This window comes from Vipera berus (assembly GCF_964194415.1).
Source record: "Vipera berus genome assembly, chromosome: 1".
NCBI lineage: Eukaryota > Metazoa > Chordata > Lepidosauria > Squamata > Viperidae > Vipera > Vipera berus.
In genome coordinates this window covers 332,272,326-332,293,426 of record NC_138202.1, presented here as the reverse complement: position 1 = coordinate 332,293,426, position 21,101 = coordinate 332,272,326, and the positions used below count along the sequence as shown (strand labels likewise).

Below are 21,101 nucleotides of genomic sequence, written 5' to 3'. Positions count from 1 at the left end.
AAGTCTTAAGTGTATAAAATATTCTGCATTTAACAATAACTTTGTATTTGAAGCCAGAAGCCAATCACATAATATGGGTTAGGTTCAATTTTAGATTGGGTTCAAATAACCCATGTTTTGTTTTAAAAAGTTTGCTGAAACTATTTAAGCCTACCTAGGCAAAGCAAACATTTTAATGGCTTGCTATAACAGCAAATCCAGTTCTATCACGTCTAGGTGAGAACCACTGAAGTCAGAAAGACTAATGACAGCAAACTGAAGTTCCTTTAATTTGAGGTTGATTTAGAGTTGAGCCATTTTCATAGTCCGCTTTACATGTAAGATTTTTATGCTTATTGCTTATCTGTTTCCACAGTTATAAAAAAATAATGAAATAATTCATGCATATGTGCAGGACCAATTAGTGCAATTGCCCAAATATTTTCAGGAATCAAGCTTAAATAACAGTCACACATAAAGCCTCTCTCTTTATGTCTATATATACTTTTTTGTTTCTGCTTCTGAAATTCAAGGTAAATTTAATGTGAAATTTCATGTCCTATAATCCCACCTAGCCACGTCCATCAGAGAACTGAAATTCAATGCATAGAGTTATGACAGATTCAGGAGTTTTGTCTGTTTTGTCTATTTGCTCAGTTTCAAAAGGACCCTCCCTCTACTTTTTATCTTTTCTAATATATGCCTAACTATGGAGGCATACATTGAAATTGAGAATTTATGAAGAGAAGAATTAGGACTGCTACCGCCATGAGAACATCTTTTTTTAAAAAAATAAAATTTAGGCATAGACCTCAGCATCCATACAGTAAATAAGCTACTATTTCAGTCTTTCTATTTTCTGAAAGTGAATTTGTGGTTGTAAGCGGGGGAGGGGGGAGAGGGAGAATCCTCTTTACCACTTTGCACAATAATTTTTACTAAGGATTTAACTCACAACAATCCTCCCCTGTGATACATGATCCTACATGGATTGTGCCATCAATATGTGGAAGGTAAAGTTAAATACCACTGCAAGTAGCATCCTCAACATCCTAAGATGGTTGTTTCTAATCATGCCCATCTATTGGTGAAATGTACTTTGATTCCTTTAGAGGTATTTCATTTAATACAGTTCCATCTCAATAACTTGCTTGCCATTCTGTCTTGCCAAACATGAAAAATTATTGAGTGAAAATTAGAAAACCTCATGCTTCAGACACAAAGACAGCCTGCCAGAGACATCTATTCTGTATTTTTTAAAAAAATGAAAAATATTAAAGGCTTTAAAAAAATCACAGGATTGCCACCATGCCTTCTATCTTCATAAGTATGATTATGTGCCACTCAACTGGCAGGATTCTCACAGCTGCTTCCAGTACTGGCTTGTGCGAGGGATTCCGGCTACAATCTCAGACTCAATTCCACAGTGATCTTGCCCACGGAGGATTCGGAAGAGACCTAGAAGATGTTGAGAGAAAAATCTTGCAAAAAATTCTCAAGACTAAATAAAATGAAACAAATCCAGGCCAACCGGCTTGTCTGTATTTATTTTTTGTGTGTACATATATTCCTTGAGTGACAACAGTTCACTTAGCAATGGTTCAAAATTACGACCTGCCCCCGCAAAAAATATGACCTGATCCTGAAGTTATATACGTTGCAGCACCCCAGTGGTCATTCTCTCTTATGACCGACCACAGAGATGTTGCAAATGGCCCCTGCCTATTCCCACCCTCCATCCTCCCTCCTCCTCCACAGGCCCTGGCCCTGCTTTGCTAGTCCTCCGGATTACCCACCTCCCCACCCTGTTTCCAATCCCTCACCTTTGGAAGATCTCCAGAGTTCCAGAACAGGCTGACTCACGTGGTAGAAAAGTAGCCACCTTTTATTCAGGTGCTGGTGAAGCGGTAAGCACGAGATCCAAGGAAAACAGCTTCCCCAGCATCTGAGTAAAAGCTGCTTTTCTACCACGAGGCCAGTATGCCTGCAGGCCTCATTTGGTTCTGGACTTGCAGTTGGCGGATTTCAGCCCAATGAGATAAATGAAACAAGTTCCACACTGATTGGCTGCCGCTGCTGCCTGCACACTTCAATCCACCAAATTACTCATTCAAACCAGCCCCCAGCAGCAAGCAGAAGATGCCCACAGCCCTGCCCAGGCTGGGACCTAATGAGGCCTATGGGGATGCTGGCCTTGTGATAGAAAAGCATCTGTCTTTTACTCAGATGCTGGGGAAGCTGTTTTCCTTGGATCTCGCATCCTTACAACTTCATCAGCCTGAGTAAAAGAAGGACATTTTTCTGCCATGTGGATCAGCCTGTTCTGGCACTCTGAAGATCTTCGAAAGATGAGCGATTTGGAAATGGTGGGGAGGAGCAAGTGTAATCTGGAGGGCTAGCAAAGCAGGCCCAGTGCCTGTGGAGATCCGGTAGGGGAGGATGGGGGGGAAGCAACCATGGGAACCCCAAGGGATTGTAAGCGGAGCATGAGATATCTCTGGGTAGAGAGAGGCCTTGAGTGATCAGAAGTAGATGGCCTGTTCCAGCACTAGGCTCTTCCATGGTCTTCTCCATCCTTAGATACTTCACGTGCATTTAACAAACTGTGCATTCAATTAACAAATGCATTCATTTAATGTGAACCTCAGGGTACTACTGTAATTGGCAGGCTGTATTATATTTGTAATTTGAGGATTATTTGTACTGATATGCATAACAACATGATCGCTCAGGTCACATGATAACTGAAAAGGAGCACGTTAGATCTCCAGATGTTGCTCATCCACAGCTCCTGGGAGTTCTACAGCAAAGGCATCCCTGAAAGAGAACTGACCCATCAAAGGAAGAGAGATCACCTACCATTTTCACCCCAGTCTGTGTTCCAAGAATTAGCTATCAGCCAGTAAGGTGTATCATTGTCGACGCCCCAGCCAAGAATTCGGATTGCATGGCCACCAACTGCTTCACCAGAGACATGCTGATAGACACCTGCAGGGGAAAAACCATTAACTCTATTCTCAAATATAAATGCTATGATTTCCTTGCTAAGATCACTACTCAGTTAACATTCTGCTTGGAATTTAAACTTGTGAAGAAACCATAGATATAAATGGCTTGTGAGAGCCTTTTGCTTTGAATCCCAACTTTCACATTTTAGACTCAGGCAACCTGTGAGGCGTAGCTCAAATATATATATTTCAAGTGCAGAATGAAATATGGAGCCAATTTAAGCTTGAAAAATTCAGGAATTGTTAATTCTGTTCTGAATTCAAAATAATTGGTTTTCATTGCATTCCATATTCCTAGCTTTTACACAGTAATAGGAATATCATGCACACTGAGTCAAGAGGGTCATGCAGCTGCTAAGGCAAATGCAACGTACAGGTAATCCTCAACTTATGACTACAATTGAGCCCAAAATTTCTGTTGCTAAGTGAAAGTTGTGATTTTTGCCCCATTTTCCAACCTTTCTTGCCACAGTTGTTAAGTGAATCACTGTGGTTCTTAAATTAGTAACACGGCTGTTAAATGAATCGCTTCCCCATTGACTTTGCTTGTTAGAAGCAACCATCATAAATATGAATCAGTTGCCAAATGTCTGAATTTTGATCACATGATCATGAGAATGCTGCAACGGTCACAAGTGTGAAAAATAGTCATAAGCAGCAGTGTGATTCAGCCAGTTCGCACCAGTTCAGCAGAACCGGTAGCTAAATTTTGTTGAGTTCAGAGAACCGGCTGAATGCATACTCCTTCCGGAAGTCCATTCTAGGCTTTGGAGGCCTGGAGGAGGCCTCCCAGGCCAAGAAGGGTCCGCTGAAAGTGTGTGGATGCCACTTCCAGAAGTCCATTCTAGGCTCTGAGGCCTGGAGGAGGCCTCCCTGGCCTAGAAGGGACCGCTGGAAGTGTGTGGATGCTACTTCCAGAAGTCTGTTCTAGGTCTCAGAGGCCCAGGCCTGCATCCATGCAGAGAACCGGTTGTTCTGGTATTTGAATCACACCACTGGTCGTAAGTCACTTTTTCAATGTTCTAACTTTGAACAGTCACTGTTGTAAGTTGAGGACTACCTGTATTTTGCCTTGACCATGCCCCACCTACAAAGTGACTTATGACTGCTCTTTGCACCTATGGCCAGTTGGAGCAACCCTGCAGTCACATGATCAAAATTCAGGCACTTTGAAACTGGCACGCATTTACAACAATTACAGGTCTCACAGGATTGCCATTTGCAACCTTCCCCAGCTGACTTCTGACAAGCAAAGTCAACGGGGGAAGCCGGATTCATTTAAGTATTGCATGACTCACCTAAACATGATGATTTGCTTAATAACCATTGTGCAAAATAGCCATAAAAGTTCCAGTCCCAATTATGGTTATAAATTGAGGACTGTCTGTATTGTTCTTCATTGAAGGTCCTCAAACAGAAGCTGGACAGTTATCTGTCCAATAGTCCTAACATAACTTTGTTCCAAATTATTGGATTAATTAATCTCCCAGATTCCTTCCAACTCTAGAATGCTAGGAAGGGGAAAATGTGAATTCAAGGAATACCTACTACAGATAAACTTAACAAATTCTGAGGAGGTGATCTAAGAAAAACCTTAAGAAAGGTAAGCTGGGCTTCATTCATCAATGACACAATGTTGCTGATATTTCCATTATGTATTTATATGTATGTATGTATGCAGTTTGGCAGGTCGAATCCCGAGTGCCGCGTAACAGAGTAAGCGCCTGTTACTCGTCCCAGCTTCTGCCAACCTAGCAGTTTGAAAGCACGTAAAAATACAAGTAGAAAAATAGGGACCCCTATGGTGGGAAGGTAACAGCGTTCCGTGTGCCTTTGGCGTCCAGTCATGCCGGCCACATGACCACGGAGACATCCTCGGACAAGCGCTGGCTCTTCGGCTTTGAAACGGAGATGAGCACCGGCCCCTAGAGTCGGAAACGACTAGCACGCATGTGCGGGGGAACCTTTACCTTTACCGTATGTATATATGTATGTATGTATGTATGTATGTATATATTGGGGATGCGGTGGCTCAGTGGGTTAGGACGCTGAGCTTGTTGACCAGATGGTCGGCAGTTTGGCAGGTCGAATCCCAAGTGCCGCGTAACAGAGTGAGTGCCTGTTACTCGTCCCAGCTTCTGCCAACCTAGCAGTTCGAAAGCACATAAAAATACAAGTAGAAAAATAGGGACCACTACGGTGGGAAGGTAACAGCGTTCCGTGCGCTTTTGGCATCTAGTCATGCTGGCCACATGACCACGGAGACGTCCTCGGACAAGCGCTGGCTCTTCGGCTTTGAAACGGAGATGAGCACCGGCCCCTAGAGTCGGAAACGACTAGCACGCATGTGCGGGGGAACCTTTACCTTTTATGTATGTATGTATGTATGTATATTCGGGAATACTTGAGATCTCAAGCTTTAAGCCTTGCAAACACACGGTAATTCAAGCAACTTTTTATGCCCGAAACCTTCCGAATATCACATTTAATCAGAAGCAGTGCCAGTCCTATCAGAACATTAAATCAAAATCATTGAAATTGAAGTTAAAGCAAATTACAACTGTACAAATTACAACTGTAATTCAAGACTTTTAAAAAATGAAAACTGTTCTTTTTAAAAAATATGTCTACTTTAAGAAGTTACATAAAAAACACTTACCTGATTTGTACATGAGAAAATCAGAATAAACAGTAAAGGCTCCCTCCACTGGTCCGTTTTTGTAAATCTCAGCCATTATTTCTTTCTCATTGCCAGGGACACTATACGAAGTCATTCCTAGGCAGGGAAAGGGGAAAGTGATCTCTATATTAGAAAGCATTTGAATCGCTTACTTAAGATTTGATCAGTTTTCAAATCTGATGCTAACAGTCATTCAATGAATCAGAGAAGAATACGTTTAAAATAAACATCAATTTATAACAAGAATATAATCTGTCTGATTTAACTTAAATTTTTTATGTGAAGTGATCTAAGTTGTCTGAAAGTCAACAGCCACTTAAGAAACCCTGGTTTACAAATTTTGGCAGTGCCGTAGATGAATCCAGCCTGTACAGCACATTGTACTTTTTATGCTACAGCTGATTTTTGTATCTGCATTGATTTGTAATTTATTTATTCAATTTATATACCACCCATCTCTGCTACACCATCCTAGGGTGGCAATAGGGAATCTTTAACTTAATTATAAAATTTTAGTTATAAACCGATATGGTCCTGAGCCATGGTTTCACAGCTTTCAGCCTAATCAATATCCACCAAAGCCTTGAGTACATCCCTGGTCAGCGAGCTTCAAAAAGTTGCAGATTTGTAACAGTGTGACAGAAGGGGAAATTAGTAAGTACCTGGGGAGGTACTTAAAATAAAAATGTACAAATAATTTTATTTTCTAAGTGTACAAAAGTACAAATAATTTTACCCTTGCCTACTTATGCTGTTGAAAGGCCAAATGTAACACTTGGCTTGAAAAGGGGTCTACATCCTAGCTGCAGACTTTACCCAGAATATCCATATGAAAGGCCATGTGCAAAGCTTTGCCTCTTCTCCCCCCAATAGGAGCCACTTTGTTTCCTCTTATAAAAAATAATATGTGGCTGCATATGCGACCAACCATAATAATAGCAATTCATACTGATCTTATTGTTTGCTATTTTTTTATTTACATTTCAAAGTCTATTGTATCTAAAACAGAATATTAAATTTTTATCATTTAAACATTCTGAACTTAACGCCTGCAGGTTTCTTATAAACCTGAACATGCAGTTTCATATATGCATTACCATAATGTTTGTCACTGTGGTATGAAGGAGAGTAACCAGCTTCACATGTTTTGATGCATTTAGGGGTGTCACCACCTTCTCCAGTGCACGGGGGGCGAGTCCCATTGACGTGATGCTCACAGGGTGGAATAGAGTATGGCCTACATCCTATTGGATTCAATACAGAATAAAATGCCATTTGAAAATAATCTTTTAAGGGACAGTTGGGTAAAGTCTCTATTCTAAGCTCAAAGTAAACCATGCTAATCTACAGAATTTCACTTATATTCAAAAATATTTCATTCTGCAGTTCCCTCTTATGAACCACTAATTTAGATAATGGCTCATCCTGCTTTTCTCTTGGGAGTTCAATTTATTTCATCCATTTTATCCTCACAGTAAGCTTTTGAGATCAAATATAATGCTAGAACTGGTGACCTGCCCAAAGCCACCTGTGAGTACCGTGGTTGATTGGGAACTTGAACCAGGCTCTCTGCGTTCACTCCAAAATCTGAACTAGCTTGCAGATAAACCTCAATTTATGACTAACTAAGCCTGGCAACTATGGTTCTAAGTCATGACATTTGTAAGTGAGTCATCATGTGACTGACCCAATTTTATGACCTTTTTGTGACACCCATAATGGTCATAAAGTGAAGACATATAATGGTCATAAAGTGAAGACATTGTTCACTATGGCCTGAGTTTGCGGGAAACCAGAAGTAAATGCCAGTTTCTGGCAGAACCATTGTAAATAACAGTCACACGACCATGAGGTGCTGCAAACTGCTGTAAATGAGAGGCAACTGCCGAATGTCCAAAATATGGTCATGTGAGAGAGGGAAGGAAATGTCAGGACTTCAAAATCTGGTCATAACTAGCTTTAGAGGGGTCCATTGTCACCATTCAATGCTGGTCCCAGGCATTTTGCTCAGAAGAAAACTCACCAACATGTGAGTCGTAAAGGCCACCAGACACTAAGCCCTTTTCAGTCCAGTACTTCCAGGCTCCTGCAGGGTAACCTCCATTACAACTGCAAGAAAATGATGTACAACTATCACAAAATAACTCCTTAGGGGAAATGCATTTTAACTGGGGGTTACAGTCTGAAAGGTTGAAGAGTCTTTGGAGTGTTGATTATCCATGTGATATCCAGAGGTATTTAATAGAGATGTGAAAGGCAACTTCTCCAAAATGTTGGCAACACACTGTAATTTAAAAACTGGCTCCCATGAAGTGACACAGCAGACATGGCCCATTCACAAAATACCCATTTACCATGAAGTAAATGGTGAGGCTGCTCTCATCTCTAGTTGCCACCTCTTTTTGCTCTATACTGATTTCTCCATACAGCACTGTGCAGCAGGCACCCACTTTTAAAATTTTCTATAGGGCCTGGAAGCATTCTGAAAATAAAAATAATGCTAAAAGCTAAAACTAGAAGGCAAAACAGCTTCTGCAATGTTTTTAATTAAAAGAGGGTTTTTTTAAGGAAATAGGGAAGAAATTTGACAGGCACCAAGTAAAGTGTTTACTGTGATCTTTGGGCTCATGGTATCATGCAGCCTCAAAACAAAACAAAAAATTCTTTCAAGTTGAGCTTGACTCCCGATTACTTTCTATAGTCTTCTTGTTGCCTACTATGAAGTAGAAGACAAACTGTGTTGGGAATAGAATGATCTGAAAAATGTTAAAGACATTCATTTTTAATCTCAGACTACACAGTTCCAGCTATTCTGGACCGGTCTGAGGGCTTGCTAGAAATCAACCTTCCAAAACAAAGCCTTCTGATCAGACATATGTGGGTGTTCTCACTGAACTTTCCAGTGTCATTCCTGAATATATGAACAGAAAAAACAAGTGACAAGGTAGGAAGTGACTTACCCCATCCCACATTCAAATCCGCAGCAAGAGAGCAGATCCTCAGCAGAAATTTCCACATTCACTTTGCCATTAGTATGGACACAAACACGATCTGACATGGCTTCAACCGCACCAAATGCCTACAAAAACAATCCAAAAGTTTGGTCAGTGGGACTCTTGAGACCTGTAGACTATCCTAATGCCCATTCCGACCACCACCGAGCAGTGTGTGTGTGTGTGTGTGTGTGTGTGTAGTTTATAGAGTATGCCACTACAACTGAGTTCACACCAAGCATAAATTAGTGCCATGCATGAATTTAGCGTTTTCTCAAGCATCAGATGCTTCTATTAAAGCTGGAGAACTGGATACGAACTACTAGATCTGCTGAATTCTGGCCTGTGGCAAAGGCACCATGTCTTGTCTTCTTGGATCAATTTCTAGACTTAGGAAAGGAACTTACCCAGCAGGAACCACAAGAGCCTTGGTCTCTGATTTCACTAATGGTTGGGCAGTTTGGCCATTGTTGCCTTGAGTCGAAGCTTTTTGGCAAGACCAAATCACCAGCAAATTCAAACCTTTCAAGCAATATGGAAGAAGTTGAGTGAAAAAGAGACAGAATCATCCTCTAATTAAGGTCTTTTTCAACCAAAATCTTTGGATTTAATCTCTTTATGTCAGACCTTCAATTTTGCTTCCAGCATGTTGACAAAATACTAGCATACATATGATTCAGAGTTGACACTGTATATAAAAGGGATCTATTTAATAATGTCAAAGTTTACTCCTCATGAACGTATTAGTAATATTTTGATCTGGAACTACATCTGTCCAGATTAATTCATTCCACTAAAAAGCAAGACTATCAACAAATTATTGTTGTAGATTTCAAGATAGCCACCCAAATTTTGAAAAGGATGACTGTATATAAATTCCAACTACATTTATTTTAATGTGAGGCATACTATTTCCTTGCTCTTTTATTTTTTTTTAAATAAAAACATAGGAAAGCTGTCTAATATCAACTCACACTGCTGGATCTACCTAGCTCAAATTTTTAAAGACGGCCTGGATAAGTCCCTGCACTTTTCTTGTCCATATTTCTCAGAAGTGATTTGTCATTGCCTCCTTTCTAGGGCTGAGAGTGACTGCCACAAGGTCATCCACTGGCTTTGTGCCTAAGGTGGGAGTAGAACTCAAAGTCTCCTAGTTTCCAGTGAGATACTTTAACAAATACATCAACCTGGCCTTCATCTACCTTAATCTTTAAATATAAAAGTAATAACAACAGTTCAGTTCAGAATTTCAGCAGTAGTGTCTCCCAGGCACGTTTTCTCCATAAAAACAGTTGTTATATTACTAAAATAAGTCTTTTCTTTTATATCCAATAGCAACTTTAATACAACTGTAATCAGGAAGCCATTCCTGAGAGTAGAAAGCAAGATAGCCATTATCTGAAGAGTCCAAACATTCAAGAACACATATGCAGCAAGATTAGAAACAGAGCACATAAATATCCCACCTTTCTGGCAATTTGGGGCCATGCAGGAAAGTGCCACACAAAGTCTTCACATAACTCATATCAGCATTGGCAAAGTTGTGTCCAGCCTTTAAGAAAAGTAAAAATAATAACAACACATATTATAATCTAGACCTTTCACCCCAACCACAACTACTGCTTACTAATTAAAAACATAATTAAACACATTGGTACAAATGAGGTCTGGAGGCTAAAACATATAAGGAACAGCTGCTGGAATTGGGTATGTCTAGCTTAATGAAGAGAAGGACTACGGGTGACATGTTAGCAGTGTTCCAATATCTCAGGGGCTTCCAATATCTCAGGGGCACAAAGAAGAGGGAGTCAAGCTATTCTCCAAAGTGCCTGAAGGCAGGACAAGAAGCAATGGATGGAAACTAATCAAGGAGAGAAGCAACCTAGAACTAAGGAGAAATTTTCTGACGGTTAGAACAATTAACCAGTGGAACAACTTGCCTCCAGAAGCTGTGAATGCTCCAACACTGGAAGTTTTAAAGAATAGACTGGAGAGTCATTTGTCTGAAATGGTATAGGATTTCCTGCCTGAGCAGGGGGTTGGACTAGATGACCTCCAAGGTCCCTTCCAACTTTACTATTATGATTATGATTATGAACTCATGCTCCCACAATCTGCACACTCACACTATTTCTTTACGGCAGGCAGAGATAAAATATATGTCTGATAAGATAGTGTCTTCAGTAAATGCTGCATTTACTTGGATGAAAGGCTAGATTCTCTCTTCCTGCCACTGCTAACAATTTACTTTTAAAGCAGAATAGTTTTTTTTAATCCTGCCTTTATTATTTTTATAAATAACTCAGGGCAGTAAACATACTTAATACGCCTTCCTCCTCCTATTTTCCCTATGCCAACCACATATAATGAGAGTTGGGTTGAGTGACTGGCCCAAAGCCACCCCAGCCCATGACATATACATTTTAAGAGTTGAAGTATTTTAGGAGCTGAAGTATCCAAATCTTAAAGTTGCCAAGGTTAGACACCCGTTTTAAAGCTTTATGAAAGGCCAGCAGAGTTGGGGCCCTTGTAATCTGTGGGGGGAGAATATTCCACAGAGCAGGGGCTACTGTGAAAAGGCTGTGAAAATGAGGACCCAGATTGTTGGGGGCAATTAAGCTGACTTTGTAATAATGCCGCTTGGGGGTGTGTGTGTGAAAGCCCTAATAAGCAGGCATATACATAGAATGAAGGCTACTGCTAAGCTTGTAAGCCGCCCTGAGTCTTCGGAGAAGGGCGGGATATAAATGGAATTAAAATAAATAAATAAATAAATAAATAAAATAGTTGTCTGTCAGCTGACCCTTTGGGGGAGGGTGGAAATATAGTATTTGCCAGTCAACTGGAAGTTTAAAAATCTTGGTCAGTGTCCTCTAATGAAAGGCTATTGGTGGCCCCAACAGAAACTGAATCTTATGACCAAGGCCAAGAGATACTGTCCCAAGAAGATGACCACAGAATAGCCACTCAGCAAGCAGCATCTCTATTGTACCAGCTCAATTACGATCTTGCTTCTGTGACTGTAGGACAGTGAGGGAAGGGGGAAAAGGAGTTAAAAAGATATTTTATCACCCAAAAAGGAAAATGCCACAACTTATCTATTCAATGCCAGGTCAACAAATTGTAAGAGAAATCAATCCACTAATATTAAGTTTGCCAAGCTGTATCTCGGAAGACAGCAGTCACCACTTGCCACCACCCTGCATAGCTGGCCCTTATCCCAAAATTTACTCACCTTCCATGTGGTATTGAGCTTATTGATATAGTTCACTAAGTCAGGAGAGAGGGGAGGGAAGTAGGGAACATTACGGGCACTCGTGAAGACCGCCAGCAGGCCCAGAATTACCACAGAGCACCACATTTTGATAATGGATGCTTAAGGTGCCACCTGGAAGAGAGAGAGAGAGATTAGTAATTTACACAGTTGCAGTGTTGACAAAATTAGTCCCATAAAGCGATTCAAATATGCAACATGAATAAAGCAGCCATGTTTTTTTCCTGGGCTACTGCAGATGCCTTCTACTACCGGCAGCTGGTTCTGAGGATTTAAGATATTCCTGACAGATGCTGCGTGCACTTCAAATCCACCTCTGTGCAAGCACTGCCAGACTTATATGAACAGGAAAATTGCCAAGCTTCCAGCACAGAATGAAGAAGTCTCTATCTGTCTGTCTAACGTTATACACCACAAAAACACAAAAGGCTGTGAACTCATGAAAGTGTCCAAGTCCAAATCACTCCAGAGTTCATAATGAAAGATCTTCCTCTCCCACCCCATTTTCAAATGTCAGAGGATCAAACAGAAGGTCCAATGCTTTAAACCTGCATCCTAAAAGCTAGGTTGTGGAGGTCCTGCCCTTTGTTCCCCTGGTTCAGTTTCAGTACAGAAATTTGGGCTGCCAGCAAGCTTAGAAAAACACTGTTGGGTACAACCCAAAGGGAAAAACTTAACCAAGATAGAAATGCAATTTGCTTTATATTTAATTTATATGCTGCCCATCTTACCAATATATCAGCTTACCATCTGCCAAGCCAGAAAATTAAGATTAATTAGTCATAAAAGAAAATATTGCTATATTCACTTTAGATATGACTCAGGATGGGGGAGAAATATAGGCCTATTCTCTTCCAGGGCCAAACCACAGCATCTGAAACAGAATTGTGCAACATATAGCACCAATTAGATGCTCTTTGGAAGTCAATGAGAATGATTTTCATTCTAGAAAGCTAGCACATTCATGCTATGGCAATGCGTCAAGAACTTATTGAATGTTACATTCAGACTGTGAAATCAAACTTGACATTTTGAGGCCTACATGTTGCAGAAACCTGGTCAGTGTACTTTGTAAACTATGACTCATAGTTTTGCATGCCATGAGAGTACAAATATTTGTAGTCTTTTCAGTAAATAATGGTTATTTAGGTCATTATATGAATAGTCCTCAACTTACAATCACAATTGAGCCCAAATTTCTCTTGCTGAGACATTTGTTAAGTGAATTTTGCCCCATTTTACAATCTTTCTTGCCACAGTTGCTAAGTGAATCACTGCAGTTTTTAAGTCAGTAACATGGTTGTTAAGTGAATTGGGCTTCCCCATTAACTTTGCTTGTCAGAAGGTCGCAAAAGGGGATCACATGACCCCCAGGACACTGCAACCATTATAAATATGAGTCACTTGCCAAGCAATTGAATTCTGATCCTGTAACCATGGGGATGCTGCAATGGTCATAAGTGTGAAAAATGTCATTTTTTCCAGTGCTGTTGTAACTTTGAATGGTCACTAAAGAAACTGTTGTAAGTCAAGGACTATCTTTAGTATCAGTGCACTATAAGTATTATATCACTCTTCACTTGTACAACATATGATCCACATTTTAGCTCTCTCTGAAGTAAGAAACCTGTTTCAGATGGTACAACAGAAAGCAAATACAATCTTCTGGCTGATCTTAAAGTTATCTTAAACAACTTTGCAAAATCTTATTGCTGGGAGACAAATGTTCCCAATATTTGACTTTTCTTTTGTAGAATTTCAAATAGCTATACTAGCTGTTTGCTTCAGAAACTTGTCATGAAAGCTCTACCAAATTCCTGCATTTCAACATATTAGGCAGCTGATACAAAAAAACCCCAAACAATCCCCAAACCCTCCCAAAGTAAAACCCTGCCAACAGTTAACTAAACAAGTCATGGGCTAGAATGCGGCTACAATTCTTACTTCCTTCCCTTCTTTTCTGCCTGTTTCCACCTATTGTTTGTTATTGCTTGAATTCTATCAGGATAGATCCAACAGTTCATAACATGATAATGAAGTGTGTGTTGAGTATTGAGAAAGTCCAGTTGCTTCCTGAAAAGCACCTTTGGGACAACCATATCTGGATGTCTAAGAATCTCCACAGACATTTCGTTATGCACTTTGGGATGAACATCCTTCAAATGGTGTGGAAGTATGAACAGATTTCCATTGCAGACTACTGGAACCACTTGTGCTTCAGTTTGAGAGGTAGACAACACAGACTCATCCCCAAGAGCCTACGCCTGTCTTCAACACTGAAGGAACACAGGGCAGAAAACATCCTGCAGCCAGGAAGCCTCCACAGACATTTGCCCTACTCAGGTGACGCTGAGGACACAGACAGACCTCCAAATGGTCTCTAGGACTCTAAAATAATGCAAATGACCAGCTGTCTGCAAGGAATATAAATCCTTCCATTCCCCTCCATCCAGTCAGAGCTGAAGAAGCTTCTTGGGTGAGAAGCAAAACATCTTCAAAGAAAAAAAATCCAGATACCTCCTGAAAAGGACCTTTGTGACAACCCTGACTTGGATGACTGAGAATCTCCATAGACATGTTGAGTGGGGAGGGAGCCTGAAAGAAAACCAGATGCTATAGTAAGCATCTATTATTGTTTGTTAAAAACAACAGCAGAAAATGGGCCTTCCAATTCTGCAAACTATTACACAATTACAGAAACTCTATTAGCTATCTTACCCACTCATACCCTTGAGAGGGCTGGAATCTCACTACTAAAACCAAAGCAATAAGTCTTGCCTAGTTGAACTTGCATCTTAGGGAAATTCAAAGCCCTATTCAACCACAAAGATCTGAACAGCCAGTGCCACAGGCTCATCTATTTCATGAGATTCCAGTTCTGTATCTAGAGAAGGATCTCCATACATAAAACAGTGAGGTAACATAATAAAAGATAGGATACAGATGTGACATGCAGTAATTTTACATGATAAATGTCCTTGGGATATGGAAAGGGGGAATATTCCTTGGATATTCATCTGACAGAATTAGAAAAAGCACTTGGTTGCACAATCAATAGGATGGAGAGGGGAAGACAACAGACTGGTTTAGATAAACAGAAAGACAGGAAACTGGTTGTACCTCTTTCCTCTTTTAATATAAAACAGTAGTTGCCAACTTGGGAGTTACTACCACTAAAAGATTTGGAAATGTTTATGATTACTGCTGATTTATTTCTAAAATCGTAGGGCTTGTTAATCTCACCCAGCAAGAGGCAATTTGGAGCTTGCCATTGACCCAAGGGTCATTTCTTCCTTGTCCAATGTATAACTTGAATAAGGTTTTTTAGATGCACAGAATGTTTCAACTCTTCAAAAACAGGACATACTGGAAGTTGCTTGGGTCAGAGGCCTCTGCAACTTATATTTTGTTTTGTCTTTCGTGCATCAAAACTGGACTTTCAAGAACATGATTTCCTTTAACAAGAAAAACTGTTCTTTACCTTGAGATGCAATTTCCAACAGCCTCAATTGTCATGACCAGTTCTGATCCTTTATATACTAGCTGAAGATTCTAGGAGCCCCAATCCTAAAACATCTGGGGACAAGAAAGGCTGGTTGAATCCCATCCAGTTAACTTGAGCTCTAATCACTATATATTTCAGGAAAGTTTTGCCTTCATTGTAGGAAGTCTAAATGCTTTAAAATTGCCAAGTTTGAGCAACACTGTTGTAGGCAAACAATCTGATGTGTAGGGATAAAAAACAACATTCTGTGAGTGGGTATGGGCAGATTGATGATAAGCAAATACTACCAGGATTTTCTGGTTTTTAAAAACTGGGTTTGGGGCTAATTTAGGCTTTTTTCCTTTTTTTGTTTAAAAAATTGTGTTAAGTTAGGATATATTAAGTTAAGTTAGGATATACATACGCTGGATCACGGAGAAAGCTAAGGAGTTCCAGGAAAACATCTACTTCTGCTTCATTGACTATGCTAAAGCATTTGATTGTGTGGATCACAACAAACTGTGGCAAGTTCTTAAAGAGATGGGAGTACCAGACCATCTTATTTGTCTCCTGAGAAACCTATATGCGGGTCAAGAAGCAACAGTGAGAACTGGACACGGAACCACTGATTGGTTCAAAATTGGGAAAGGGGTCTGGCAAGTCTGTATACCGTCACCCTGCCTGTTTAACTTATATGCAGAGCACATCATGAGAAAGGCAGGGCTAGATGAATCAAAAGTTGGAATTAAGATTGCCGGAAGAAATATCAACAACCTAAGATATGCAGATGATACCACTCTAATGTCAGAAAGTGAAGAGGAACTAAAGAACCTCTTGTTGCAAGTGAAGAAGGAGAGTGTAAAAGTTGGGTTGAAACTAAACATTAAGAAAACTAAGATCATGGCATCTGGCCCTCTCAATTCCTGGCAAATAGATGGGGAAGAAATGGAGGTAGTGACAGATTTTATTTTCCTGGGCTCCAAGATCACCGCAGATGGGGACTGCAGCCAAGAAATTAAAAGATGCTTGCTTCTGGGGAGGAAAGCCATGGCAAATCTAGACACTAAAAAGCAGAGACATCACCCTGCCAACAAAAGTGCATATAGTCAAGGCTATGGTCTTTCCAGTTGCAATGTATGGCAGTGAAAGTTGGACCATAAGAAAGGCTGAACGCCAAAGAATTGAGGCCTTTGAACTATGGTGCTGGAGAAGACTCCTGCGAGTCCCTTGGACTGCAAGGCGATCAAACCAGTCAGTCCTAGAGGAGATCAACCCTGACTGCTCTTTAGAAGGCCAGATCCTGAAGTTGAAACTCAAATGCTTTGGCCACCTAATGAGAAGGAAGGACTCACTGGAGAAGAGCCTAATGCTGGGAAAGGTTGAGGGCAAGAGAAGGGGACGACAGAGAATGAGGTGGCTGGATGGAGTCACTGAAGCAGTAGGTGTGAGCCTAAATGGACTCCAGAAAATGGTAGAGGACAGGAAGGCCTGGAGGAACATTGTCCATGGGGTCACGATGGGTCGGACATGACTTCACAACTAACAACAACAAAGGATATATTTTATATATTTTGTGTTTATCCTTCCTCAAAATGGGGGAAAATGTCACTTGTTTCTGGATCCATGCACCAGGTGTGGAATGCAATATGTTCATCACTGCTGTACACTTACTTACCGAAAGATCCCTACTCTACTTCTACTCTAAAGTTCTCTAAAAGATTGATAATGAAGAGGTCATACAAATTAGAACCAAATTCATACCTACAGGACATGGATTTAGCAAAAGAAGTGGGAAAAAGAGTAAATTCTGGCATAATGTTAATTGCTGGAACTCTTTGGACTAATACTTGAGATCCCCCCATACTGCATGTTCAGTCCTGCATTCTAAGATTACTATTTCTTCTGCAGACCATAAGAAACAAACCAATATTTACAACAAAGACAGAATTGATATTGCAAGAAGTTTAACATGTTACAACACTAGAGGTATTTTTAAAATGAGCTTGATTAGCAATCTAAAAAATATTAGGTGCCTACATTCCCAAATAAACTCTGGCCTATTTCTCCACAGTACATTTCTGTTTGAAAGAACATTCCCTTAGAGATGTATACGTCAACCCAGAATTCAACTCTTACAGCCCAAGTACTGAACATTCCAATTGGATTTCCCTACATTTTACTATACTTAAAACCACTGAAGTCAATTTTCCTTTATTTCCCCAGGCCATCCATAGTCGTATTCCAGCTTCCATAATGATAAAAAATACAAGTCATTATTCATTTTAAAGGGATAACATGCTTGCATATATTATTAGGAGACCACTTCAAAAAGGAACACTGTTAAAATATCCAGTCTCTTTCTGTTGTTGAGTCTCTTATTTCAGGGAAATTGCATTAGAGTTTGCTTATATGGCAAAGCACCAATTCAATCTCTAATTCAAGTCTCTGTAGAAAAGCAAAAGACACAAATTTCTTTGTTATTAGAGTCGTGCTAAGGACTTTTCCTTGCAGTACTTGCACCTAACCAAAGAACAAATGTTCCTGAGCAGCTTTTTTTCCTGGCACATCCACATGGCATTGCTCATCTGATCCTCAACTCACACTTCAAAGTTTAAGTGTTGAAGAAATATTGCCCACTATTTCCCTAATAGTGTTTACACCTAATACAAATTGACACACTTCCCTGCTTTGTCAACAGCAGTCAGGTGATCCCTAGAAGGAGTGGTGGAATCAATCCACCTTTCATCTACTTTCATCTTCTCTCTCTCTCTCTCTCTCTCCCCCCCCCATCTGAGCTGGTCAGCTGATGTATTGATGTATGGTTTCCATTGGCTGGTGGTGCTTGATGGGAGGGAAGGAGAGGGAAGCAAAGCCATGGGCAGGGCATCCATCTAGTTTTTTTTATATGTTCTGCACACATAGTAAATAAGGATGATCTCATTTGGCACCAATTCAGAAAAAGCAAGATAGGTATCAATAGTGAGGAAGCAAATTCTTCCCCAAGTATATTTTTCTGCCAGTTTAAGAATGCACGAAACTTCTCCAGAAAGGGGTCAACTCTTTCTGAAATGCCATGAAGAACTGATGCCATTTCCACTTCCCCTTCTGTACTTCTGAGCTCTGGTGCCATTCTGACCACGAAAAGATCCAAAACCTTTTGGATAAATGAAGCATCTTACATCTTTTTTCAGCTGATGCAATTTAAGGTACTTTACCAGCATATAGATGTCATTGGGGATTTCCTTATAAATAAGCTTGGCTAGGAGTAGATTACTGGTTTTGATTTCGATTTTGAGTCCAACATAGCAATGAACTTGTTCCTCCTTCATTCCTCCATGGGACCCACCCACCCACATACAAACACACACTAATCACTGCACTGGTTTGGGGCTACAGGAGTTTTACTCCTACCCCATCTGAAGTGGCCAGGATGGGGGATGGTTATCCTCCACTGAAATCCCTTTGATGAGTCAATCCATATGGTTGAAATAATCTGAACAGGGCAGAAAAGAAGGTACTTGAAAGCTTATACCCACAAACATAAACCCATAAGCCAAGGCCCATCGAGTGGAATCTGGGGCAAAACTAGTGGGCGACTATGCAAACCCACACACAGACACAAAAACAGGCTGTCTTCAAAATTCTGGCCAAGATTTTGCAAGATCCATAATAGATCTCGTCTGCACTTCAACCAAACGGACTCTGCTTGCCTCCTTTCGTCCCAGCTCGCCCAGGAACAGGAAATCTTTCCCTAATTGCTCTATTCCTATTAAGCAGAAATCAAAGAACTTCCTTTTCGAGCAAATTACCCAGAAAGCGGCTCTGTTCGTGCAAAAAGACAAGCTATTCGTTTTTAGCCGCGAGGGTCGTGAAAAAAAGAAGACCTCCTCTTTAGCGGTGAAGATCGTGAGAAGAATAACAACAATTTTGAAAAAGCCAGGGAAGAGCGCAACGTGCGAACCCGGTCCATCCCTTGGCCACCTTTGAAAATCAGCGGCGGCGACGACTGGCTCTGGATAACAACGGGGCCCTATTCCCGCCCCCCAAAAAAACTTATCTAGGGCAGGGGTAGGCAACCTCGGCTCTTTTATGACTCATGGACTTCAACTCCCAGAATTCCTGAGCCAGCCAAGCTGGCTCAGGAATTCTGGGAGTTGAAGTCCATGAGTCATAAAAGAGCCGAGGTTGCCTACCCCTGATCTAGGGGCACCAGACTTGGGAGTGGGGGGGGGAGGAAAAGCCACCGTATCGGCCGCGCCCCCTCCTTCTCCCTTTCCTGTAAATGCGTGAAGAACCTTCGTTCCAGATTCTAACTAAGTTTAACCTTGGATTCCGGCTTCCCATAACAATAAAACCCTTCCCTTCCTTTCCTTTCCTTACCTTCCACCACTGGAAGAGTCACCAAAGGCCTCAGCTGTGCCCGCTCTGCTCGCCTTATCTACGCTCCCCACCACCCCGAAAGCCGCGTCTCCACAGCCCTGCCCTCAGCCGCTCCTCCCCGCGCTGACTCACCCCCACGTGGCTGCTCCGCTCCGCCAGAGACAGCCGCAACAGCAGCGCCTGATCCTGGGGCACGTGATTCCCTCCCACTCCCCTGAATCACCTGATCCATTGCACCCCCCCAACACACACACACACACACACACACACACACACACACACCCCTCCTTTAACCCGGCAAATCTGTTTCCGGGAGGTTCGCCGAGGGTCGGGTGAGGTGGGGAAATGGTGAATTTAAGTTCAATCGTGCTGCTTTCCACCTTGCCCGACTGGGACCAATGTAAATCTAAGAGTCAGAATCAGAGCTGGGAGGGACCTTGGAGGTCTTCTAGTCCAGCCCTCTGCTCAAGCAGGAGACCCTGTACCATTTCAGACATGTGACTGGGAGGCCGGTGTGTGGTGTAGTTGGTTCACATAGTGTGGTGGGATGGAGGGTTTGTTGTCACTGTGTGTTGGGGGGAGAGAGCACAGGGGGAGGCTCAGCTAATCTCAATGTACACATGTTGTACTTTGACAATAAAGGTTTATTTATTTATTTATTTATTTATTTATTTATTTATTTATTTATTTATTTATTTATTTATTTATTTATTTATTTATTTATTTATTTATTTATTTATTTAATGTGACTGTCCAGTCTCTTCTTAAAAACCTCCAGTGATGAAGCTCCCACAGCTTGGCTGAAGGCAAGCTGTTCCACTGGTTAACCGGGGAGGGGGAGGGGGTCAGTCCCGTTGCCCTGGGCAGTAGGCGCGGCTGAGATCGGGCCCCGGTTTACTCAGAAGCAAAGCTCTTCCTGCAGTTTCGTGCTTCACGGTTTGCCGTTTGCAGTCCTCTCAACGTTTGCATGGGAATAAATGCTGCCATAGGGGTTTTTAGTGTCTCTCTTTTTTTTTTTAACAAGAGTGAGCCAATTTGCGATTTGTGGATTTTTGAAAAAACAACATTTTATTAAACCTTTCGGGTGTTTGTGAACTTTTCCTTTAAGTGGCAAGCGAGAAATGTGTATGACCAACAGAAGTGCAATCTGATTTCTGCCAAATGTTGCTGTGTTGACAAAAATCGCAGCCACTTAAATGGAAAACCCACAGACACCTGGTGTTTGCAAGCATCTGAACAAACGTTTTTCAAAAATCTCTTAATGGAAAAAAGGCAAGGAAAACCCCATATGTATGATGTAGCC

The 21,101-nt window shown here is 41.1% G+C and overlaps 1 protein-coding gene across 1 annotated transcript; it reads right to left on the bottom strand.

Annotated features, from left to right (window-relative positions):
- Positions 1-250: 250 nt before the first annotated feature.
- CTSB (cathepsin B) lies at positions 251-19,931 on the bottom strand. Its single transcript, XM_081346052.1, has 10 exons — positions 19,799-19,931; positions 11,896-12,048; positions 10,127-10,212; positions 9,068-9,182; positions 8,628-8,746; positions 7,691-7,776; positions 6,765-6,911; positions 5,647-5,763; positions 2,839-2,967; positions 251-1,437 (listed from the first exon to the last, which is right to left on the bottom strand). The coding sequence occupies exons 2-10, from the start codon at positions 12,019-12,021 to the stop codon at positions 1,340-1,342; spliced, it is 1,023 nt and encodes a 340-aa protein (XP_081202178.1). The 5' UTR covers positions 12,022-12,048; positions 19,799-19,931; the 3' UTR covers positions 251-1,339.
- Between the last annotated feature and the right edge of the window lie 1,170 nt (positions 19,932-21,101).